The following is a 26165-nucleotide window of genomic DNA, read 5'->3' on the forward strand; positions in this document are numbered from 1 at the left end:
TTTTCTGGAAGGAACGTTGGTGAGAACGCCTTCCTCACCTCAATGCCAACTCTGTGCAGGGCCAAACTATTGTCTTGCTCATCACTGTACTCTCAACACAGCATGTGGCCTATGACAGGTGTTCAAAATATTTGCTGAGGAATGAATGGATGAATGAATGAGTGGCTAATCAGCATCCCCTACCCCCACAGCCCTCCCAAAATGGAGCTAGGCCTCTCCATCAGACTGTCTCCTCCATATCCCACTTTCTTCTGAAGCACAGAATAAATTATCATCCCCAAAGGGCCCAGGGTGCCCCCAATTCTGCCTGCCAGTTACTCTCGATCCCCTGTGCTGCAGTGCCACCTTTTGGTAAAGTTTAGCGCTATTCTTGCAGTGGAGCCAGTCTAAATCCAGCCTCCAGGCTGGACGTGGTGGCTCATGCCTATAATCGCAGCACTTTGGGAGGCTGAGACAGGTGGATCACCTCAAGTCAGGGGTTCGAGACCAGCCTGACCAATATACCGAAACCCTGTCTCAACAACAGCAACAAAATGAGCCAGGCATGGTGGCACAAACCTGTAGTTCCAGCTACTCAGGAGGCTGAGACAGGAGAATCACTTGAATGCAGGAAGCAGAGGTTGTAGTGAGCTCAGATCCCACCACTGCACTCCAGGCTGGGCAACAAAGCAATACTCCATCTCAAAAATAAAAATAAATAAATAAACAAATCCAGCCCCCACACATTCCACCAGCAGGACCACCACCCTTCCCTGAAGGAGGGGTTGCAAGTTTAATATCTTTATCACAAGGATACATCAGCCAGCCTGTGGTCAAAGGGAAGCTGGCTCTGGGACTCAGCCCTGAGATGCTAACCTGTTGGCCTCTGCAGCACCTGCCAGCTTTGGGCTCCTTGTAGCCTCTGAAGAGTTAGCAGGGACTCTGCCAGTGCAAATGCATGGCACATCTTCTGTCACCAACACAGAAATAAAACAACAAACAGAGCAACTTGTCTTTTAAGAGCGACAGCAGAATGGAAGGTGGGTGGAATGAGGACCACAGCGCCCTCAGCCTTCTCACTCCTCATTGTCCCTAGTGACCTCTTCTACTCTGGATCTGGGGCCATCCTACCTCCCAGGGCTGCCTCTCTCCTGGGCTCTGGTCTCTGTCCTTTCTGGAGGAGCATTTTGCAAATAAACCACAGGGCTTTCTCAAGTCTGTCCAGGTGGTGAGATGGGTTAGTGCGGAAGGGATGGAAAAGGAGGAGGTGGGTAGATGGGAAACAGCTAGCAAGGCAGCAAGGCAGTTGGGGTGCAACTTTGGGTGGGACTCCACAGACAAGCTTGGGAGTTCCTTTTTGGCTTATATATTTACTACAGAAGCTTCTGGAATCTTGTAAGGTGAAATGGAGAGGAGGCAGACTGGAGGGAGAAATTCTGATAGACTTGAGGCTTTGAATTGTGGTCCTGGGGTGGAGCAAGGCAAGAAAAGTACTGGAGATTGGGGTTTGAGGACTCTGCAATTATTTTTAGTTTTAAAAATCTCTCCCTGGTGCTCTCTGTCTTTCTTTTTTTTCTCTCTCTCTCTCTCTCCATCTCTCTCTCCTCTTCCCACCTCTCTCTCTCCATCTCTCCCTTGTGCTGTCTCTCTGTCTCTGTCTCTGTCTCTCTCTCTCTCTCTCTCTCTTCATCTGCCTCAACCCTCCATCTCTCCCTGGTGCTCTTCTCAGTCTCTCTTTTTCTCTCTCTCTGTCTCTCTCCTCCCCCCTGCATCTCTCCTTGGTGCTCTTTGTCTCTCTCTCTCCCATCTTCCCCTGGTGCTATCTACCTCTCTTTCTCTCTCTCTCTCCATCTTTCTCTCTCCTCTCTCTTTCTCCATCTCTTTCTCTGTCTCTCTCTCTCCCCATCTCTCCCTGGGGCTCTGTCTTTCTTTTTATCTCTCCCTCCATCTCTCTCTCTGTCTCTCCCTCCATCTCTCCCTGATATGCTCTCTCTCTCTTCTTCTCTCTCTCCTCCGGCCACCTCTCTGTCTCTCCATCTCTCCCTTGAGCTCTCTCTCTCTCTCTCTTTCTCTCCTATCTCTCTTCATCTCCCTCACCCCCTCTCTCCCTGGTGCTCTTGGTCTCTCTTTCTCTCTCTACATCTCTCTCTCTCTCTCCTTCCCCCCCATATCTCCTTGGTGCTCTTTCTCTCTCTCTCTCTCTCTCTCTTCCTTTCTCTCTCTCCCCCATCTCTCCCTGGTGCGCTCTCTCTCTCCATCCCTCTCTCTCTGTTGTTCCCTCCATCTCTCCCTGGTGCTCTCTCTCTCTCCATCTCTCTCTCCTTCCCCCACCTCTCTCTGTCTCCATATCTCCCTTGTGCTCTCTGTCTCTCTCTTTCTCTCTCTCTCTCTCTCTCTCTCTCTCTCTCTCTCTGTCTTCATCTCTGTCACCTCCCCATCTCTCCCTGGTGCTGTATCTCTCCTTGTTACTCTCCCTCTCATCTCTCCGTGGTGCTGTCTCTCTTTCTCTCTCTCTCTCTTTCTCTCTCCATCTCTCTCTCCTCTCTCCTCTCTCTTTCCATCTCTTTCTCTGTCTCTCCCCCATTTCTCCTTGGTGTTCTCTCTCTCTCTCTCTCCATCTCTCTCTCTCTCCATCTCTCTCTCTCTCCATCTCTCTCTCCCCTCCGTCTCTCTCTGGTGTGCTCTCTCTCTCTCGCTCTCTCTCTCTCTGCCTCTTTCTCTTCCTTTCTGTCCCCCTGGAAGCTTTTCTCTTGCTCTCTTCTTACTTACCGATGCTCTTTGCCCAGATACCTCCCCTTCTGGCTCTCTGCCTGTGGGAAGGAGTAAGGTGGAGGTGATTATGTAACTGTCATGATTCCAGAGGATGGGGGTGAGGGATGAGGAGGAGATCAGGAAGGAAGACTTTCTTTCTTCTCACCCATCCATCACACTGGCCTCATAGATACCTCCCCCAGCTCCACGGCTACTGAATTGGGCGGGTAGGTCAGACCACTGCCTCCCTCCCCCAGGGAAGGTCAGACAATGAATCATACAGAACCAGAGGGAGTGAGAGTCTCAGGCTGGGAGACAGAGGCTGCAGTCAGGTGGAGCTTCCCCAAGGAGACAGGCAGGCCTCAGGGCTCTCCCTCAGCCTCCAGAAAAGGTGAAAAGCAGTGGAATCAAGATGTCAGTGGAGGTTTTGGGGAGCCCCCAACTCAGCTGGGCTGAGGCCTGAGGAATCCAGTTCCTAAAGCCCCAAAACAGAGACCAGCTAGTGAAATAGGTTTCAAATCTACCATATTCTGCCCAGCTTCACTGCTGCTGCTGGGTCTGAGTCAACATCACCAGTTGCAGTAGCTTGCTAATAGGTCTTTGCTTTCATATCCATCATATGATAGCTAGTGTGAGCCCCATAAAATATGTCAGTACATGTCACCCTCTGCTCACCATCCCTCCAAAGACCTCAATCACTTTCAGGGTAAAAAACAAGACCTCACCTTGGCACATAAGACCCCACACAGTCTGGCCCCCATCACCTCCCTGGTCTCGTTTCCTTCACTCCTACTCTGTCTTCCTCCTCCATGCCAGCTACACCTGCTCCCTGTGGATTCCTGGATGCACACAACCTCCTGCCTTAGGACTCTGCTGGTTGGTTTGTTTGTTTGAGACAGGATCTCACACTGTTGCCCGGGCTGGAGTGCAATGGCGCAATCTCAGCTCACCGCAACCTCTGCCTCTCAGGTTCAACCGGTTCTCCTGCCTCAGCCTCCTGAGTAGCTGGGATTACAGGCGCCCGCCACCACGCCCAGCTCACTTTTGTATTTTTCATAGAGATGGAGTTTTCACCATGTTGGTCAGGTTGATCTCAAACTCCCGACTTCAGGTGACGCACCTCCCTTGACCTCCCAAAGTATGAGGATTACAGGTGTGAACCATCGCGCCTGGTCGCTGCCATTTTTTTGTTTCTTTGTTTTGTTTTGTTTCTGTTTTTGTTTTTAGATGGTGTCTCCTTCTGTTGCCCAGGCTGGAGTGCAGTGGCAGGATCTCAACTCGCTGCAAGCTCTGCCTCCCGGGTTCACACCATTCTCCTGCCTCAGCCTCCTGAATAGTTGGGACTATAGGCGCCCGCCACCACGCCCGGCTCATTTTTTGTATTTTTAGTAGACACGAAGTTTCACCGTGTTAGCCAGGATGGTCTCCATCTCCTGACCTCGTGATCCGCCTGCCTCGGCCTCTGAAGTGTTGGGATTACAGGTGTGAGCCATCATGCCCAGCTGCTGCTGTTTTTAATCATTCTACCAGGAACACTCCCTTCCCAGATATCTTCATAGCTTGTTGCTCCATCACCTTGTGAAACCACCCCTAACCATCCATTTACAATTCTAATCACAGAATGTGTATCCCACTTATCAGCCTTGCTTTTCTAACGCGGTATGTCTTTCGCATATTTATTTCCTGTGCGCTCTATTGTTCACCTTCCTTACTAGAATGTAAGCTCCTTGAAGGCAGGAGTTTTTGTCTGTTTTGCTTACTGATGGATTTCAAGTCCCTGAAGACTATGCCGGCACTGTTGGGTATTCAATAAATATTGACTGAATAAATGAAAAAGAGGGAACATTGTTGTCAGTTAATGGAGTTTGGAAAGGGAATGATAGAAGGTGGGAACAACCGAGCTATCGTCAAAAATGGAGTGGGGAGGCCAAGCATGGTGGCTCATGTCTGTAATCCCAGCACTTTGGGAGACCAAGGTGGGTGAATCGCTTGAGGTCAGTATTTTGAGACCAGCCTGGGCGACATGGCGAAACCCCATCTCTACTAAAATTACAAAAATTAGCCAGGTGCAGTGGCACATGCCTATAATCTCAGCTACTTGGGAGGCCGAGGCACAAAAATTGCTTGAACCCGGGAGGCGGAAGTTGCAGTGAGCCTAGATGGTGCCACTGCACTCCAGCCTGGGCCACAGAGTAAGACTACATCTCAAAACAAACAAATGGACTGGGGAGTATTTGGAATTGGGAGTTCAAGTAAGAGCAACCAGAAGGGAAGATTAGAAGAGATGACGGTGGAGAAAGGTAATGAGTCAGTAAGATGGGTGAGGATGGGACATTTTACCCAGAGGAAGTCACTGGAGCGGAGCTGGCAGAAACTATAATAACAAGTCAAGAAAGACATTTCAAGCTGTTGACTGTACCCTACATCGCTGTCACACATAATACACAATACACTTGCTACACTCAACAGACTTGAGGTCTTTGTTGACTTTTCGGGGGCTGGTGGGTAAAGACGAGAACCAAGCAGAAAGGATTTTAGACTACATTTTGGTCAAAATCACAGCACACACAAAAAGGGACAACATGAAGACACAGGGTCTACACTAAGAATTTGATGCAGCCAGAAACCTAAGCCACGGTGACCATGTGACCGTGAAACCTGCAGGCAGAGGTGCAAATCTTGCACAGGGCGTTGCTCTTCTATGGGAGGGGAAGACACGCAGCTGTACATTCTCAGGTGACCCTGGCTGACTCTGTAATCATGGTGCCTCCTCTTAGGGATGCTGTGAGGATTAGTAAGATGAGGAAGAGGGGTGCTCCTGAACATGAGAGGAGAGCTGCGTTCCCCGCTTCCTCCTTGCCCCGCAGGTGGTGCTCAGCGGGCCACGAGGCAGAGTTCATAGGTCGGGGGGATGTTGCCAAAGCCTGAGAGCTTGGGGGTGACATCGATGTCCGCGGGCGGCACCAGCGAGCGTGGAGAGAAGTTCTGCAGGATGGAGGTGAAGTAGAGAAAGAGTTCCATGCGGGCCATGGCCTCGCCCAGGCAGACGCGCTTTCCTGCAGGCACAGGGGAGGACAGAAGGAAGGGTCGCACCTGCACAGGTCATGGGGTGTCGGGGGTGTCTGGACTGACCACCCCACTGAGCCTCAGCTGCCTCATCAGCACCTCAGGACTCATGACTGTGCCTGCTTTATAAAGGGGTGTTACACCGGCTTAGTGGGTGTCTATAGTTAGGCTCAGCTAGGACCTGCTACTTCTCTGATGGCTCTGATTCCATCCCATTCCAAGAGGGAATGGTTCTATAGGACCCATGAGTTTCAAGGTTGTGTTCATTTCAGTTCCTCAAGGGTTTGTCAAATGCCTATTACGTGCCAGACACTGGTGAGAAAAAAAGTGAAACTCACCATTAATAACACCTACTGTTGGTAAGCCGCTCTTCCAATCGTTTGGAGGGATGAATCCCTGTTTCACAGACGGGGCCTGAAGTGACTCAACCAAGGCCCCACCATTTCTAAAAGGTGGAGTGGAGTCCAGGTTCCCAACCGCTGCCCTGACTCCAGGATCCAAACAACATACACTTTTGTTGTTGTTTTTTGTTTGCTTGAGACCAGGTCTCACTCTGTCTCCCAGGCTGGAGTGCAGTGGCATGATCTCGGTTCACTGCAACCTCATCTCCCGGGTTCAAGTGATTTTTGTGCCTCAGTCTCCCGAGTAGCTGGGATTAGAGGCACATGCCACCACGCCTGGCTAATTTTTGTATTTTTAGTAGAGATGGGATTTCACCATGTTGGCCAGGCTGGTCTCGAATTCCTGGCCTCAAGTGATCCGCCTGCCTCGGCCTCCGAAAGTGCTGGGATTACAGGTGTGAGCCATTGTGCCCCACCAATATATACTTAAAATGTTGCTGCACATAGGTTTTATGCCATCAGTAGGCAAATGACTGTCTGTAGGGCAAATTTGCCCTGCTGCTTGTGTTCATACAGCCTGCAAACTAGGAATGCTTTTGGCATTTTAAAATGGTTGGGGAAAAAAGACTCTTTTGTGATATATGAAGATAAAACAAAATTCAAATTTCATTGTCTGTAAACAGTTTTTCAGGCTCACACACACACTCATTCATTTACATATTGTCTATGGCTGCTTTTGTAGATCAATGGCAAAGGTTCAGAGGCTATCTGCCTGGAAACATAGAAAATATATCTTATTTTCTTCTTAACAGCCAGTTGGTTTATGCCCTGTTTAGTGCTATTACCATCCTAACTTTTTTTTTTCTAACTATCAGGGTTAATTATTCCAATATTTACTAATTCTGGGATTCTAAAACTTTATGGTTCTAAGATATAACCTTCAAATTCACATTGTGACTTGAACTTCAAATACAGACCAGTGGCTGGGGGGTGGATTTAGCACATGCCTGGGGGGAAGTCAGACCAGAGAAACCTACCAGAGGAAAAAGGCACAAAAGCTTCATTCTTCTTGAAGCGGCCCTGCTCATCCAGAAAGTGCTGGGGATAGAAGGCCTCTGGGTAGCGGAAGTATTTGGGGTCTTTGAGGACAGAGCCAAGCAGGGGAAATACGTCTGTGCCCTGGGGTGAAAATGGGGCAGTTAGGAGAAATCAGTGTTGGACTACAGGAGTAGGGAACCAGGGGGACAGAGGAGTGCAGTGGAAGGGAGGCAATGAGGGGGCTACCCCACCTTGGGCAGAAGGTAGCCTCGAAATTGAGTGTCCCGGATGACGTTGTGGGGGACACCCATGGGCACGATGTCTACCAGTCTCTGTATTTCGTGGATGACGGCATCTGTGTAGGGCATCTTGACCCGGTCATCCACACTTGGGAGCCGGTGTGGTCCAATCACCTGGTTAATTTCTTCGTGGATCCTAGCTGGAAGGGGCCAGAAAATATAGTGGAGAACAGAGAAAAAAAAAACAGGAGGTGTTTTTGTTAGGGAAGCCAGGGAAAATCATGTATTCCAAGCTCCAACAGGAAGAGATCTCAGATGCAAGCCATACATGTTTGGTCGCTTTTTTTTTTTTTTTTTAAGCAGCCTGTCACACTGGCTGGAGTGCAATGGCATGATCTTGGCTCACGACAACCTCCGCCTCCCCTTCAAGTGATTCTTCTGCCTCAGCCTCCAGCGTAACTGGGATTACAGGCGCCTGCCACCCGCCCAGTTAATTTTTGTATGTTTAATAGAAACGGGGTTTCACCATGTTGGTCAAGCAGGTCTCGAACTCCTGACCTCGTGATCCACCCACCTTGGCCTCCTGAAGTGGTGGGATTACAGGTGTGAGTCAGGCACCCGGCCTGTTTGGTCGCTTCTTTGACTTAACAACTGACACACTGGTGGTGCTCAATTACTTGTCAGACATCAGGAGACAGGCAGCTTGGCGTCTTGAACGCTGCCACGACATTTGGTCTTTATTTAAAAGCATCAGAAAGCCATGGTGCCAACTTGGCTCTCATATATGGGATTTTTACAAAATGGGAAAGAGGCATGCTAGGTGACTAGGACAGGATTGACACAAATGGCAAGTGGGTATGTCACTGATTAAGATCACCACTGATCGAGTTACTCCTCTTTGCGCTTTAGGGTTTAGGGATGAGTGACTTCACCTTTTTTTTTTTTTTGGAGATGGAGTCTTCTCGCTCTGTTGGCCAGGCTGGAGTGTGGTAGCATGATGTCAGCTCACTACAAGCTCTGCCTCCTGGGTTCATGTCATTCTCCTGCCTCAGCCTCCAGAGTAGCTGGGACAACAGGCGCCCACCACCTCACCCGTCTAATTTTTTTTTATAGTTTTAACAGAGACGGGGTTTCACCATGTTAGCCAGGATGGTCTTGATCTCCTGACCTCGTGATCCACCCGCCTGAGCCTCCCAAAGTGCTGGGATTACAGGCGTGAGCCACTGCACCCGGCCTGTGTGACTTCACCTTCTGAACTTGTGTTTTGTCATCTTCAAAATGAGTGTGATGGTTGGACAAGGTCATAGAGTTGTAAACATTACATAAAGTCTGGTGTACAAGGAACTAGGACAGTGCTTGGCACATAGAAGCATCCAATAAATATTTGATTTGATTTGATTTGATTTTCTTTTTTTTAGAAGGAGTCTCGCTGTGTCCCCAGGCTGGAGTGCAGTGGTGCAATCTTGGCTCACTGAAACTTCTGCCTCCCGGGATCAAATGACTCTTGTGCCTCAGCCCCCCAAGTAGCTGGGATTACAGGTGTGTGCTATCACACCTGGCTAATTTTTGCATTTTTAGTAGAGACAGGGTTTCACCATGTTGGCCAGGCTGGTCTTGAAGTCCTGGCCTCAAGCGATTTGCCCATCTCTGCCTCCCAAAGTGCTGGGATTACAGGTGTGAGCCACCGCACCCAGCCTGATTATTTAGACCGGTGAAAGACAACTCAGACAATGGAGGTAAGACTAGAAATGTTTGAGTGGAAGTGTGTTAGTGTCTCTTATCTGCACCAGGAGAAATCCTTTGGCTTGTTTTGAATTGCATTATTAAGGAGAGGGGCCAAAATTGGGAATTTTCCTTAAGCAAGTAGTGAGTTCCTCGTTACTAAAGTTACTCAAATGGACCAGATCATAAGTTATTGGAGACGGATTCTATTTAACTTTGGCAGGGCGGTTGGCTCAATAATGGCCATCAGAGATAACTACCTCCAAGTCCCTAAAACCTAATGCCTGGAAGGCTGTGTATATAAGGGTAACAAAAAGACAAGAGAGACTTTGAAAATGCCAGTAAATTAAGAATCTTGAGACGAAAAGATTAGCCTGGATTGCTGAGATTTGCCCTCAATAGAATATTGTGTATCTGTATAAGAGAGAGGCAGGAGAATCTGAGTTAGAAAAAAAAAGATGTCAGGTTGGGAGCAGTGGCTCACACCTGTAATCCCAGCATTTTGGGAGGCCAAGGCGGGTGGATTACCTGAGGTCAGGAGTTTCAGATCAGCCTGGCCAACATGGCAAAACCCTGTCTTTACTAAAAACACAAAATTAGCTGGGTGTGGTGGCACACACCTGTAATCCCAGCTATTCGGGAGGCTGAGACAGAAGAATCGCTTGAACCAAGGAGGCAGAGGTTGTGTGAGCTGAGATCACACCACTGCACCCCAGCCTGAGCAACAGAGGAAGACTGTCTCCAAAAAGAAAAGACAAAGAATAAAAGATGTGATGCCAGAAGCAAACAGAGGTTTGAAGAAGCTACGCTGCTGGCTTTGAAGATGGAGAATAGAGTCGTGAACCCAGGATTACAAGGAGTACAGCTTTAACACCCAGAAAAGGCAGAGAATCAGATGGTCCGTTGGTGTCAGCCAGTGAAAGCCTATTTGAACTTCTGAAATTCAGAACAGAAGGATAATACATTTGTGTTGTTTTAGACGACTAAGTTCCTGGTAATTTGTTACAACAGCCATAGGCCACAGACACCAAGTAGAAGATTAAGTTAAATGACCCCCACAGTCGGGGATGTCGTGTTTCACGCCCTGAAGTTGTAAAGGGTGAAGAGTCTGAGGCCGTGGGATTCTAGATTTTCAAGATGATGTCTTCTTTATGTTGGGAGGGGGACGTACCAGATAAGCAGCTCAGGGCGGACTCACCTTCCACTTCGGGATGCTTCATTAACAGCAAGAATCCGTAGCGCAGTGTAGAGCTCACCGTCTCGGTGCCAGCAAAGAAGAGGTTCAGAGTGGTGAGAACCAAGTTCTTGAGGTTGAATTCTGTACGAGGATTATTTTTATCCTGAGAGTGAGGGGATAGTGAATGGAGTCACTCTCTTCTGTCTTTATTGTCTTTTTTTTTTTTTTTTTTAAACAGAGTCTCGCTTAGTCGCCCAGGCTGGAGTGCAATGGCGCGATCTCGGCTCACTGCAAGCTCCACCTCCCGGGTTCACGCCATTCTCCTGCCTCAGCCTCCCGAGTAGCTGGGACTACAGGCGCCCGCCGCCTCGCCCGGCTAGTTTTTTGCATTTTTAGTAGAGACGGAGTTTCACCGTGTTAGCCAGGATGGTCTCGATCTCCTGACCTCGTGATCCGCCCGCCTCGGCCTCCCAAAGTGCTGGGATTACAGGCGTGAGCCACCGCGCCCGGCCTTTTTTTTTTTTTGACAGTCTCGCTCTGTCGCCCAGACTGCAGTGCAGTGGCATGATACCATCTCACTGCAACCTCCACCTCCCGGGTTCAAGCGATTCTCCTGCCTCAGCCTCCCCAGTAGCTGGGGTTACAGGTGCCCGCCACCATGCCTGGCTAATTTTTCTTTTTTTGAACATTTAGTAGAGATGGGGTTTCACCATGTTGGCCAAGCTGGTCTCAAACTTCTGACCTCAGTCGATACGCCCACCTCGGCCTCCCAAAGTGCTGGGTTTACAGCGTGAGCCACTGCGCTTGGTCTATTGTCTTATTTTCTCATTGGCTTTTTTGTCTATTGTATAGGGAAACAATAGGTGGGTAAACCAAGCATGTCTGGGAGAGAACACAGTCAGAACAAAGGTCCTGGGGCAGGAACGTGCCTGGTGTGTTAGAGAAACAGCAAGGCAGAAGCCGGGGTGGATGGGATGGAGTGAACAATAGGGAGGATGGGAGGAGAAGAAGAATGTAGGATGCCTTGTAAGATTTGAACATGTAGGGACAGTAGTGTATAGAATTTAAATTTCCAAGGGCAAAGATTCGATAATATAAAAATATAAATTTACAAATGTATAAAACTCTAAGAAATGGTGATACAGAAGTATTAACCTTCTACATTTCTATAGAGATATAGAAATAGAGATACATATCTATAGAAACAGAGATATAGCTCTATATAGAAATAGATGTATATCTCTAAACAAATTCAGAAGGTTAATACTTCTGTATCATCATTTCTTAGAGTTTTATACATTTGTAAATTTATATTTTTATGTTATTGAACCTTTGCCCTTGGAAATTTAAATTCTATACCTATGTCCCTACATGTTCAAATCTTTTAATTTTAACTAAATGTTAACTTAAACTTTAAACTTCAGAAAATTTCTAAGTTTTTGAGATTCTAAGACTCAAAATTACAGTTGTAACTCTCTGGCATGTATAAGGTGGAAGATTTTAAGTTTCCAAGTTCCTAAATTTTCCAAATTCCTAAAATTTCTAGATTCAAAGTCTGTTTTAAAGCTGTAACAGTTTGTACTTTTACAGTTTCTATACTCATCTGTAGATAAAAGTAAACCCTGTGAAATAATGCTTGTTTTTTTATGTTTTGTTTTGTTTTGTTTTGCCCTCAATGTTTGCAGATTGGTTGAAAGTTGCAGGGACCAGTGGTTGAGAAAATGAGAGGGAGGGACCAGTGGAAGAAGAGATACCTGGTGCATCTTGATGAGAAAGCAGTCAATGAAGTCCCGAGGGTTTTGGGAGTCAAAGGATGCTTCATTGATCTTGACCCTGGAGGCAATGAAGTCCTTGAGCTGTTCTATCAAGTAGTAGACGCGATTGTGTCTTCCTGGCAAATACTGCATGATTCCAGAGTACATGTCATAGAGCTGTGGGAATACGTAAGGGGACTTTGTCACTGATGGGTGCCAGGGGCCCTCATGGGCTGAGTCTGGAGTTGGACAGCTGGGCTCAAAGTCCAATGCTGGGTCTAAGAATCAGGTGAGGCCCTTTTGCTTCACGGAACTTGGGTCCTATTGAGACAGTAGTTCCCCCTTCACCTTGGTTTTGCCTTCCACCATTTCAGTTATGTGTGCAGTCAACTGCAGTCTAAAAATATTACATATAAGATATTTTGAGAAAGAGTACATTCACATAACTGTTGTTAGAATATGTTGTTATAATTGTTCTATTTTATTACTTATGAATGCCAGTCTCTTACTGCACTCAATTTATACATTGAATTTTATCACAATATGTATATATCAGAAAAACTTAGTATCTATAGAATTGGGTACTATCCATGGTTTGAGGCATCCACGGGGGTCTTGAACATATCCCCCAGCAATGAGGGGGAACTACTGTACTAACCTCCCGGGGGTGTGGGGAGGATCAAGTGGGGTATAGGAAGGTGCTTAGTTAACTGGGGTTGGTGCGTGGACAGAGAGGTGGCTGGGTGGGCACCTGCGCCCAGGGAGTGCTCATCTCAATGAAACTCTCATTGATCAACCGCAGCAGATTCAGGAACTGCTTGTCCTCATAGTCGAAGCGACTTCCAAAGACAACAGAACTGATGACGTTCGAAACGGTGCGGCTCAGCAGGAAGGTGGGGTCGATGGGGGCACCTAGGCAGTGGAAATTGTTTATGTTGGAGGTAATCGTCATGAATATGGGGTGTGGAGTCACCGTGATGCATCTGAGTCCCAGGTCTACTACTTAATTACATGTGCGAGCCACTTCATTTTTGTGTTTTGGGTCTAGATTGTCCAATCTGCAAATTGTTTTGGGAACCATTTCATTGATTCACGAGGATTCAATATCATTATCCGTATAAAATAATTAGCACAATGCCTGGCATACAGTAAGCACTCAAGAAAAGCTAGTTGAGCTTAATCATTATTTTGTATTATTATTACTTAAATGTGTTGATGTTAGAGACTCACATATTTGGGGAAAAATGAGATAAGGGACACATTATAAAAGTTCCTGAATTCTGTCTAGCTCTACGATGATTCCATTTGGGCAATTAAAAAAATCCTTCCTGGTCCGGCGTGGTGGCTCATGCCTAGTAATCCCAGTACTTTGTGAGGCCGAAGCAGGCAGATCACAAGATCAGGAGTTGGAGACCAGCCTGGCCAACATGGCGAAACCCCGTCTCTACTAAAAATACAAAAATTAGCCAGATGTGGTGGCAGGCGCCTGTAATGCCAGCTACTCAGGAGGCTGAGGCAGGAGAATCACTTGAACCTGGGAGGTGGAGGTTGCAGTGAGCCGAGATCGTGCCATTGCACTCCAGCCTGGGTGACAAGAGCAAGACTCTGTCTCAAAACAAAACAAAACAAAACAAAACAAAATTCTTCCCTTGCCCTCACCTACAACTTCTGTAAAACAAGATCAGTAGATATGGGAAGAATTTCTCTAAAATAATGCACATATTTACAGATACACAATTTTATGAATAATGTCTGGGGTACATGGGCATTTGAAGTTTTTATATAGACCTGTTAATCACCCATGTAGACCAGGCAAGGCACCTTGGATGCAGAGAAAATGTGTCTCTATTTCTACCTCTTATCTATTTTTCTGTCTTGTTTTTTTTTTTCCAGCCTCTGTGTCCTTTCTCTATAGATCCCAGTGTTTCTAGACCTTATTTTATGGTGGGACTGAACTCCTTTTAAAACATAATGAAATGAATATAGAGTTTCAAATTTGCAAGATAAAAAAGTTCAAAAGATTTTTTTCACAACATGAATATACTTAACACTAATTAACTGGACATTTAAAGAGGCGAATATGGTAACTTTTATGTTATGTATTTTTTACCACAATATGGATATACAAATGTAATGAAATTTGAGCCTGTCTTCAGGAAAAGTGACAAAGTCACATGTCGCCAAAATCTGCATAGGATATCAAGAGCTCACAGATCCCCTGAGATCCACTGATTAAAGTTTCTAGAGAAGTGGTCTCTAAGGGTCTTCCATGTTTACTGTTTTGTTGTTATTTTTTTAAGAGACAGAGTCTCACTGTGTCTCCCATACTGAAGTGCAGTGGCATGATCATAGCTCACTGCAGCCTTGAACTCCTGGACTCAAGCAACCTCCGGCGTCAGCCCCACAAGCGGCTGACACTACGGGCCTGTGCCACCATGCCCAGCTCATGTAAACTTTTAATATGGAAGCTGGCCAGAAATCCCAGTGGATTCTTAATATTTTCCCTCTTCTTCCAATCCAGAGCTTTCTCCCACCAAAGCTCATCTTCTCTTGACTGAGAACCCCATAACCACCCAGTCACCTAGTGGCCCTCCCCTTTGCGGCCCCCATACCCTTGGTCTTCCGGAACTCCTCCAGTAGGTAGCTGGCCTCCTCCAGAATTCGCTCCTCAATGCTCCGCTTTCCCATCCCGAAGTCCCGAAGGATGGTCAGGGAGAAGCGTCGGAGAATCCTCCATCGTTCTCCATTGGCCAGAGCCACACCTGCCAAGATCTCAGTCTCAGGCTTCTGCCTCCCTCCCCTTGCTGTGTTCAACTCGGTGCTACACAGTGATGGGGAAAGATTATGAAAGCTCTAGACTGTGCTGTCAAGGAAGCCATTTCAACCTTCAAGGCTCAATCAAGAGAGTAAGGTTCCCTCTCTGCAGGATCCTCGGAAAGAAAAAAAAAAAAGTCCAGACTGAGGTGGAGGAAAAAGGAATCAGTGCAGGAGTGATAGGGGGAGACCAAACAGTGTTTCTTACAGGAAAGAGGGGTGGAACTGGATAAATAAAAAAAAATAACTGAGTGAATGCATAGAAAGGTGGAGGGATGTATGGACAGAGTGCCATATAGAGTGCCCTGGAATGGGGATATTAATTCTTTTTTCTAAGTAATACTTGGATTTTCTGTATGTATACACATATGTGTACGCAGAAGCTCACACCTGTACATAGATATACCTACGAAAAAGGAGTTACCGTGTAGTAAGAAACATTTAGAAATTACTAAATGTGTGGACTGATGAGAGTCTTATACCAATGCACTAGATCTAATGAAATTATTTTGCTTTATTGATGAATGGAAGGAAGAGTTTATGACTGGAATGATGGATGGATGGACGGATGGATGGATGGATGAATGGATGGAGGGATGGATGGATAGAAGACTTAATAGATGGGTGGATGGTTAATGGATGGATGGTTTGAGATAGATGGATAACGTTTGGAGAGTGGATAGAGAGATCGATAGACGTATAAAAGATGAAAGAATTAATGAATGGATGGAATGATGGATAGATGAATAAATAGTTAATTGACCGATGTATAAATAATAGAGTGAAAGATGTTTTTATAGAAAGAATAATGAATGGATTTTCTGATGAATATGGATCAATGGACAAAAGGAAGAAAAGGTAATAGAAAAAAAGAAAGAAAAGAAAGAAAGAGAAAGAAAGAGAGAGAGAGAGAAAGAAAGAAAGAAAGAGAAAGAAAGAAAGAAAGAAAGAAAGAAAGAAAGAAAGAAAGAAAGAAAGAAAGAAAGAAAGAAAGAAAGAAAGAAAGAAAGAAAGAAAGAAAGAAAGAAAGAAAGAAAGGAAGGAAGGAAAGAAAGACAGCATGTGGTGAGCCTGCTTGGAATCGAAGGATATGGGCAGTTAGAGATGGATGCTTGGGAGAAAGATATCTACCTAAGTGAAGGAGGCAGAGACCTATGGGTTAGGTATGTGGATGAGTATAGGAAGATGAGAAATAAGGTTGGCTATGAGAGCTTTAGTGGGTGCATAAAGAATATCACTAACCGCCAGGTTCAGTGGCTCATGCCTGTAGTCCCAGCACTTTGGGAGGCTTAGGTGGGTGGATCACCTGAGGTTGGGAGTTCGAGACCAGCCTGTCCAAAATAAAGTAACCCCATGTCTACTAAAAATACAAAATTAGCCCTGCATGGTGGCTCATGCCTGTAATCCCAGCTACTTGGGAGCCTGAAGCAGGAGAATCGCTTGAACCCAGGAGGCAGAGGTTGTGCTGAGCTGAGATCGTGCCATTGCACTCCAGCCTGGGTAACAAGAGTGAAACTCCATCTCAAAAAAAAAAAAAAAAAAAAAAAAAAAAAAGAATATCACTAATCCATTAAAAATAAGAGCAGAAATAACATAGAAAACAGTTTAGAGTCAGATGGCATAGGCTCAAAATAAAGTGATCCTACCACTTACTGTGTGACATTATCTAATCTTTATCTTAGCTTTTTCTTTTCTTTCTTTCTTTCTTTTTTTTTTTTTAACAGAGTTTCACTCTTGTTTACCAAGATGGAGTAGAATGGCATGATCTTGGCTCACTATAACATCCGCCTCCCGGGTTCAAGCGATTCTCCTGCCTCGGCCTCCCCAGCAGCTGGGATTACAGGCATACAACACTACGCTCAGCTAATTTTTATTTTTAGTTTTTAGTAGAAACAGGTTTCACCATGTTAGCCAGGCTGGTCTCAAACTCCTGACCTCAGGTCATCCACCCGCCTCAGCCTCCCAAAGTGCTGGGATTACAGGCGTGAGCCACCACGCCGGCCTATCTTAGCTTTTCATTGACAACATTAGTATAATATTAACAGCTCTCCTAAGGGAGGCAATGCAATAAGTCATGTAGAGTACTTACTTACCAAAGAACCTGGCATAGAGGGAGTGCATTGCAGTCATTTCTGGTTTTATTCTTTTTGTTGTCGTTGCTACCTACCATGACCTTGGAAGTTTCGCTCTATTGAAGCCAGTTCTCCACGGCCACTGAACTCATCCGCTTGGTCTACCAAGGCTTCCTTCACTGCTTCATGTCCACATAAAACCACCACTGGCCGGGGACCCATGTACACAGTGAACACAGGGCCGTATTTCTCCCTGAGCTTGGAGTGAAGGAAAACACAAGAGGAGGGACTGATTGGAGTACCAAGTATAGGCCAATCGAGGATTTTAGAGGATGGTGATTTCAGGGGGATATAAACATGGTACTAAGGAACCAAGGTAAATCTGGGCTTGGAAGGACTATTGGGAAACAGGCACGGAAGTCTTGACTTCTATCATCCTAGGCAAAAGCTCATCCCTCCCCACAAGACTTACTGTTCTCATCTATAAAATAATGGACCTGGATTCGATAAATTCCAAGATTCATACTTCTCTCTCTGAAATGTTAAATTTCTAGAATCTTAGACTTCATGATACCAAGTCTCAAAGCGCTAAGACAACCTGAGTCAAAGTGTCCTTGTGTTTAAAAATATAATGTACTGTGATTCCAAAGTCCTGAGATCATGAAAGTCTTATTTCAATGCACTGAGAATGTGTGTTTCCAACATTTCAGGATTCTGGAATTTCAGAATTCTAAGATTTGCAAAGTCTGTGCTTCTGAGAGTCTATCTTTAGAAGGCATAAGGTTCTATGTGAATCTGGCTACAGGATTAGTTGCTCTAAGCGCTGTTAGAGGAGACAGACACACTCACCTTCATGAAAGACTGAAACGTAGCGTCAGTTCGAACTTGCAGCAGGTTCCCCAGGAAAGGAATTGGTGTAGGACCTGGGGGCAGCTTTCCTGCCTTATTCATTCGTTTCCAGGCAATGAGGACAAGCAGGCAAGATAAGCAGAGTGCCAGAAAGATGGTGACAGCCCCTCCCAGCTCCATGGTGCCAGGTCAACAGGTTCTGTCCCAGGCACCAGATCCTGCCTAAATAGGTCCTGGGAGATCAGCTTATACCGAAATCTGAACACCCTGGGATTCAAGTTTTCCGGGTTTGAATGTCATTGGAGAAGAGATTGCTTTATTTGGGGGGTGGTTATATAACCTATAATCTCCCATCTGAATAAGGGTAAATTGAATTCACACAGGGAAATCCTCCGGGGCCATTCCCCTTTCTTCATATTTCCAGTCTGCCTGTTCTTCTCTCTCAGCTCAATAGAATTGACAGAATTTCTTGGTTGGGGGTAAGACGCAGATTATTCTCTTTTTAGGCTTTTGGTTTTAGGATCCAAACAATCTGGATACAAGTGGCAGCTCTGTCTTTTCTTCACTGGTCAAGTCACTTAACCTCTGGGACTTGTTTCACCATCTATCAAATAGGGAAACCATGTTATTTTATTTGTATTATTTTATTTTATTTTGTTTTATTTGAGACAGATTCTCACTCTGTCACCCAGGCTGGAGTGTAGCGGCGTGATCTCATTTCACTACAACTTCTGCCTCCCGTGTTCAGGTGATTCTTATGCCTCAGCCTCCCAAGTAGTTAGGACTACAGGCGCATACCACCACGCCCAGCTAATTTTTGTATTTTTCTAGAGATGCGGTTTCACCATGTTGGCCAGGTTGGTCTTGAACTCCTGGCCTCAAGTGATCCACGCCCCTCAGCTTCCCAAAGTGCTGGAACTACAGGCGTGAGCCACCGCAGCTGGCAGGCCATGTTGTTTTAGAAAGTCGTGATAGACAACAAGGAAAACTCTTTGTTCATTATTTAATTAAGGATAACCCTAATTAATCAGTTATTAAATTTTTTTAATTGATACAATAATTGTACATATTTGTGGGGTACAGTGTGATGTTTTGATATATGTATGCAATGTACAACAATCAAATTTGGGTAATTATTATATCCATTACTGAGACATTTGTCATTTCTTTGTGGTAAGAACATTAAAAATCCTCTCTTCTAACTATTTTGAAATATGCAATGTATTATCGTTAACTACAGCCACCCTACTGTGTAATGGAACACTAGAATGTCAATAAGGCAAGTAAGCTGAAGATTTAGAAAACAAGAGAAATAAATCAATTGAAAGGGTTTTGTTCAAAAAGTTCTTGTTTTCTACTCAAGATAATGTTAAATAACAATAACCAAAGATTACCTGTGTTGGTGTATCAGAACTTTGCTGTATCAAATTTAAAAAAAGAAATAAAAAAGAACTTTGCTGTAGTGTGTGTCGGGTGTGTGTGTGTGTGTGTGTGTGTGTGTGTGTGTGTATTTTGAAAGCCTAAGGTGTAGGGATCACCCCTGAACTGCAGTCTCTGGAGGGGAACGTCTCCTCCAGCGAAATTAGTGATTGCGTTTCTTATAATCTGAAAAGTGATTCACTACCTTTTCTGCACCAAATATTTTCAAAGCCTTATTGTCCTGAAATGAACTTCCTGGATATCATATCCTACCCACATATACTATTTAACAGAATTCAATGTCCTTTTCATGCGACTGTATTCTCAGACTTGGAAGCTGAATCCCTCAAGGTATCTGTAGGTTTGGGGAATGGGGTTTGGCTGGCTGAGCTGAGGCATCCTGTGTCCAGAAGTGGTGGAAATTCTGGGAAAACTGAGTGACTCACACACAGTATCACTTTTTGTCTCTTGGATCTGCTATAGAATGTCCTTCTTGGAGTAGAGACTCAGCTTAGCCCAACTCCTTTGACTCTCTTAGCTTTTGCCTCCCTATCCCATTCTGATCCTCACCCCCCAACACTTAACACCCATTCAGGACTAATCTCTTAACCCTCTTGTGGTGGTGGTGTGTGTGTCGTGATGTTGGTTGGTTGTGAGTCTGGTTTTCCGACTCAGACAGGAAGGGAGAGAGCAAGTGCTCTTAGAACAGCTCCCCTAGGCCGGGCACGGTGGCTCAAGCCTGTAATCCCAGCACTTTGGGAGGCCGAGATGGGCGGATCACGAGATCAGGAGATCAAGACCATCCTGGCTAACACAGTGAAACCCCGTCTCTACTAAAAAATACAAAAAACTAGCTGGGCGAGGTGGCGGGCGCCTGTCCTCCCAGCTACTCGGGAGGCTGAGGCAGGAGAATGGCGTGAACCCGGGAGGCGGAGCTTGCAGTGAGCCGAGATCAGGCCACTGCACTCCAGCCTGGGCGACAGAGCGAGACTCTGTCTCAAAAAAAAAAAAAAAAAAAAAAAAAAAAAAAGAACAGCTCCCCTCAACATCCCACCTCCAGATAGGAAGCCAGGAATGGAGGAACTTGAACTAAAAAGTAGAAGCAAGCTAAAGAGGAAAAATAATTGCAGAGGACTTGAGGCAGAGAAATTCAGAGCATGGCAGATTATGTGTGGCTGAGACAGAGATCAAGATTGAGAGAAAATAGAGGTGCATTGAAACAGAACCAGAGCGAGATCAAAACCAGAGTGAGATGAGGCTGGGCACGGTGACTCACACCTGTAATCCCAGCACTTTGGGAGGTTGAAGCAGGTGGATCACCTGAGGTCAGGAGTTAGAGACCAGCCTGGCCAACATGGTGAAACCCCGTCTCTACTAAAAATATATGCATACATAAAAAGACTAGTCAGGTGTGGGGGCAGGCACCTGTAATCCCAGCTACCCAGGAGACTGAGGCAGGAGAATCACTTGAACCCGGGAGGCAGAGGTTGCAGTGAGCCGAGATCACGCCACTGCACTCTAGCCTAGGCAACAAGAGTGAGACTCTGTCTCAAAAACAAAACAAACAAAACAAAATAAAGATGAGAGAGAGAGAGATTCGATGAGTCAAAGATAAATGTCAAGGAGGACAGAGACAGAAGACAATTCAAAGAAGCAGAGAGAGGGAGATAGAAGCAGAAAGAATAAAAGACAGGAAAAAAAGTTTCAGTGAGACAGAGACTGAGAAAGTGACATACGGCTGAGAAGAGAATCAAGAGGAACCCAAAGTGTGAACGCACTTTCTCCCTCATTTCTAAAAAACAAACCAACCAACAAAGCACCGGTGACTCAGAGAGAAATCCAACTAGACAAAAAGTTGGAGATGGAGATGAACAAAGAGAAAGGCAAAGAAACAAAGAGATACAGAGACAAGAGACAAACCGAGGTCTAAGTGGGATAGAGAGAAGGAGATTTGTGCTTCACAGGCTGTGTGTGAAACGGAACCTGGGTCATTTTATGCCCAGTCACATGACCCTGTTTCTGGGACTAAGAAATGTGATGCTGCCAGAATTTTTTTTTTTTTTTTTTTTGAGATGGAGTCTTTCTCTGTTGCCCAGGCTGGAGTGCAATGGTGTGATCTTGGCTCACTGCAACCTCCGCCTGCCGGGTTCAAGCGATTCTCCTGCCTCAGCCTCCGGAGTAGCTGGGATTACAGGCACCCGCCACCATGCCTGGCTAATTTTTGTATTTTTAGTAGAGACGGGGTTTTGCCAGATTTGCCAGGCTGGTCTTGAACTCCTGGCCTCAAGTGATCCACCTGCCTGGCCTCCCAAAGTGCTGGGATTACAGGCATGAGCCACTGCGCCCAACCAAATTTTTTAAATTTGTTGTCACTTTGTGCCAGGCATGGAGCTGTGTGCTTGACAAGCAGGGTATCCTCCAATCCAAACAACCAGCTTGCCAGGAGGGGCATGTTAAATAGTCAGAGATGATTCAGGTCACCCTAAAACAAATATTCTTATAACCTGAAGTTGTTGGATAAACTTTTTTTTTTTTTAAACTCCGTGTAATACCTTTCATACTGGGGAAAAGGTATTCAGATGTTTCCAGTGCTTGGGAGTATAGCTCTCATTGTCATCTGGTTTGCTACATTAAATTCATATATGACCGTATTTGAGAAAAGGTTCATATTTCAGAGGCCCCTAGATGTCTCCCAATATTTGTTTTCCCCGTCTTCCACAGTAATGGAATTCTCTCCAGCGACATGATTATCTAGAGTTAAAAACTACATTTCCCAAGCTCCCTTGCAGCTGTGTATGGCCATGTAGCCAAGTTCTGACCAATAAGAAGTGAGTGGAAGTGGCGTATGCAACTTTCAGTTTGCGCTTTTAGAGGGAGGGGCAAGATTTTCTTCCGGAATATTTCCTCTTTCTGGCTAACTGGGATGGAAATATGGGGATAGCAAGAGCAACAACTTAGGAAGGAGCAGCAGCAACATGGAAGGAGCCTGGGCCTTTGATATCAGTGAACTACCTGATGAGCTCTGGGTTGCTTATGCAGTGCCATTAAGTGTAAGAAAATTTAATTTCCACCAGGCGCGGTGGCTCACACCTGTAATCGCAGCACTTTGGGAGGTCAAGGCAGGTGAATCACTTGAGGTCAGGAGTTCGAGAACAGCCTGGCCAACATGGTGAAAGCCCGTCTCTACTAAAACTGCAAAAATTAGGCCGGCGTGGTGGCACACACCTGTAATCCCAGCTACTCAGGAGGCTGAGGCAGGGGAATCGCATGAACCCAAGAGGCCGAGGTTGCATTGAGCTGAGAGGATGCCAGTGCATTCCAGCCTGAGTAACAGAATGAGGCTCCATCTCCAAAAAGAAGAAAAAAGAAAAAAAAGAAAGAAAGAAAATTAAATTTCCATCTGGTGTAAGCCCCTTTAAACTGCTGTTTCAGATCTTCATTATAGCAGTTAACCTATATCTTAGGAAATTAGGCTTCTATGAAAAAATGATTGAAAAATCATTGAACCAAGGTACGTGCTTGTCCAGCATTGGACGTTTGCCTTTTTTTTTTTTTTTTTTTTTTTTTTTTTGCTGTGTCTGAGTACCCCCATATATTAATTTAATGTTTCTTTAATTGATTCTCCTTTTTAAGAACTTAAATTCATTAAGATGGAACTTGGTATTTCTCCCTTTAATGGAAAATTACCTATTTTCTATCAAAACTAGAAAATACCGAGGCTTAAGACAACAACAATTGGTTGTTTCCCACAGTTTCCGTGTGTCAATATAATTTAATGCCATACTCTCCCATATCCACGGGGAAGTCTTTCTGGTACTCATACCTGCCCCCAACTTCTTTTCTGCATCTCTTCTCACTCTTAAACTCAAGCTTGGGGTTCCAGTCTAAACGCAGCACGGCAGAGCTTGAAGAGGTCTCAGAAATATTATTAGTTCAGAGTTTCTCAAAAGGTATAAAATGCATAATTTGACCCCATTTATACCCATGGAGTATAAATCATCAGTTGTGAGATATTGCAAGATTCCTTGTAAGGAGGATGTATGTATGGAATTAAATATTACAGATGATGACAATAAACATATTTAACAACTAGGGCAGCAGAAACATTGTCTGAAGATGGAGTAGGGTCCTGGAGGCCTCCGTAGTTGCTGAATTATGGGACTCTTGGTAAGAGTGGTCCCGGAGAAGTGGCTGAATTTCCCATTCACCAACTGCTCTTCTTTGGATGTTTGTCCTCGCAAACCTCACACTGAAATTTGATCCCCAATGTTGGAGATAGAAACTAATGGGAAGTGTTCGGTTCATGATCCAGGAGTTGCCTGATGTCCTCCTCATGGTAATGAATGGGTTCTTGCTCTATTAGTTGCCATGAGAGCTGATTGTTTAAAAGAATTTGGCCACACCCTCTCTCTCTTGCTTCCCCTCTCCGTGATCACCGCACACGCTGGCTCTGCTTTGCCTTCCACTATGAGTGGACGCAGCCTGAAGCCTAACTACTCTGACTAGGACTTCCAGTACTGTGTTGAATAAGAGTGGTGAAAGTGGCATTCTTGTCTTGTTACAGTTCTTAGAGGGAACGTTTTCAAATTTTCACCATTAAATGTTATGTTTGCTGTGGGCTTGTCATATGTAACCTTTATTATGTTGAGGTATGTTGCTTCTATGCCTAGTTTGTTGAGGATTTTTATCATGAAGAAATGCTGATTTTTATTGAATACTTTTTCTGCATCTATTGAGATGATCATGAGACTTTTGTCCTTCATTCTGTTGATGGAATGTATCACATTATGGATTTTCATATGTTAAACCATCCTTGGATCCCCAGGTTAAATCCGACCCAATCGTGGTGTGTGATCTTTTTGACGTGCTGTTGGATTTGATTTGCTAGTATTTTGCTGAGGCTTTTTGTATCTATGTGATTCAGGGATATTGATCTATAGTTTTGTTTTTTGTTGTGTTCTTGCCAGATTTTGTTATCAGGATGATACTGGCCTCATAGAATCAGTTAGGGAGAATTCCTCCTCCTCAATTTTTTGGAATAGTTTCACAGGATTGCTATTAGTTCTTCTCTGTATGCATGGCAGGATTCATCTGTGAATGTATCTGGTCCTGGAATTTATTTTGTTGAAAGACTTTTTTTTGAGACGGAGTTTCACTCTGTCACCCAAGCTGGAGTGCAGTGGCATGATCTCGATTCACTGCAACCTCCACCTCCTGGGTTCAAACGATTCTGCTGCCTCGGCCTTCCGAGTAGCTGGGATTACAGGCGTGCGCCACTACGCCCAGCTAATTTTTGTATTTTTAGTAGAGATGGAGTTTCACTGTGTTGACTAGGCTGGTCTCAAACTCCTGACCTCAAGTGATCCGCCCTCCTCGGCCTCCCAAAGTGCTGGGATTACAGGCATGAGCCACCATACCTGGCCTTCTTGGGAGACTTAATTACTGATTCAGTCTTGCTATTCATTATTGATCTGTTCAAGAGTTCCACTTCCTGGTTCAATCTTGATAGATTGTAACTGTCCAGGAATTTATGCATTTCCTCTAGGTTTTCTAGTTTGTGAGGGTATAGCTGTTCATAGTAGTCTCTCATGATGTTTTGTGTTTCTATCCTGTCAGTTGTAATGTCCCATTCTTCATTTCTGATTGTTTTTATTTTCATTTTCTCTTCTTTCCTGGGTTAGTCTAGCTAGTGGTTTATTAATTTTGTTTAACATTTTGAAGAACCAAGATTTGTTTTGTTGATCTTTTTTATTGTTTTTGTGGTTTCTATTTCATTTAGTTCTGCTCTGATGTTTGTTATTTCTTTGGCTAACTTTGGGTTTGTTCTTTTTCTGATTCCTTGAGGTGTGACATTGGTTGTTAATTTGTGATCTTTCTACTGTTTTTTGAGATGGAGTCTCACTCTGTCACCCAGGCAGGAGTGCAGTGGTACGATCTCAGCTCACTGCAACCTCCGCCTCCCAGGTTCAAGTCATTCTCCCATGTCAGCCTCCTGAGTAGATTACAGGCATGCACCAACAAGCCTTGCTAATTTTTGTATTTTTTAGTAGAGACAGTGTTTCTTCATACTGGCCAGGCTGGCCTCAAACTCCTGACCTCAAGTGATCCACCCGCCTCAGCCTCCCAAAGTGCTGGGATTACAGCTGTGAGCCACCATGCCTGGCCTTTTCTACTTTTTTGATGTAGGCACAGTGCTTCCCTATTAGTACTGCTTTTGCTGTATCTCACAGGCTTTTGTATGTTGTGTTTTCACTTTTATTCATTTCAAATTTTTTTCTAATTTCCACCTTAATTTCTTTGTTGACCTGGTGATCTTTCAGGAGCATGCTGTTTAATTCCCATGCATTTATACCATTTCAAATTTCCTCCTAGTATTGATGGAATGGAACCCTTTTCTAGCTTTATCCACTGTGGTCTGAGATGATACTTAACATAATTTTGATTTTTTAAAAATTTGTTAAGACATGTTTCGTGGATTAATATATGGCCTATCTTGGAGAATATACCATGTGCTGATGAAAAGAATGTATATTCTGTAGTTGTTGGATAAAATGTTTTATAAGTGTCTGTTGAGTCCTTTGGGTTAAAGTCCGATTTAAGTCTGTGTTTGTCTATTTTTGCATCACTCTAAAGGAACACCCAAGGCTGGGTAATTTATAAAGAAAAGTGGTTTAGTCAGCTCACAGTTCTGCAGGCAGAACACGAAGCATGGCACTGGCATCTGCTGCTGATAAGGGTCACAGGAAGCTTACAATCATGGTGGAAGGCAACGGAGGAGCCAGTGTATCACATTGGCAAGAGATGGAAGGGGGTTGTCCCAGACTCTTTTAAACAACCAGATCTCATTTAAACTGAGTGAGAACTCACTCATCACCAATGGGATGGCACTGAGCCATTCATGAGGGATCTACCCCTATGATCTGATACCTCCCCCTAGGCCCTAC

General features: G+C 45.0%; 1 protein-coding gene across 3 annotated transcripts in view; it reads right to left on the reverse strand.

Moving 5' to 3' along the window:
* Window positions 1–5237: 5237 nt before the first annotated feature.
* Window positions 5238–26165, reverse strand: part of LOC126942028 (cytochrome P450 2G1) — an 88296-nt gene continuing 67368 nt past the window's right edge. For all 3 annotated transcript variants that reach the window (XM_050769081.1, XM_050769079.1, XM_050769080.1), the window contains 9 exons: window positions 17803–18406; window positions 17049–17211; window positions 14680–14829; window positions 12819–12979; window positions 12068–12244; window positions 10335–10476; window positions 7427–7614; window positions 7175–7316; window positions 5238–5786 (listed from right to left, as the gene is read on the reverse strand). In XM_050769081.1, the coding sequence (XP_050625038.1) occupies window positions 5605–5786; window positions 7175–7316; window positions 7427–7614; window positions 10335–10476; window positions 12068–12244; window positions 12819–12979; window positions 14680–14829; window positions 17049–17211; window positions 17803–17982 (1485 nt within the window). In that variant the 5' untranslated portion in view covers window positions 17983–18406 and the 3' untranslated portion in view covers window positions 5238–5604. The remainder of the gene's footprint in view (window positions 5787–7174; window positions 7317–7426; window positions 7615–10334; window positions 10477–12067; window positions 12245–12818; window positions 12980–14679; window positions 14830–17048; window positions 17212–17802; window positions 18407–26165) is intronic.

The sequence above is a fragment of the Macaca thibetana genome, chromosome 19 (assembly GCF_024542745.1).
Source record: "Macaca thibetana thibetana isolate TM-01 chromosome 19, ASM2454274v1, whole genome shotgun sequence".
NCBI lineage: Eukaryota > Metazoa > Chordata > Mammalia > Primates > Cercopithecidae > Macaca > Macaca thibetana.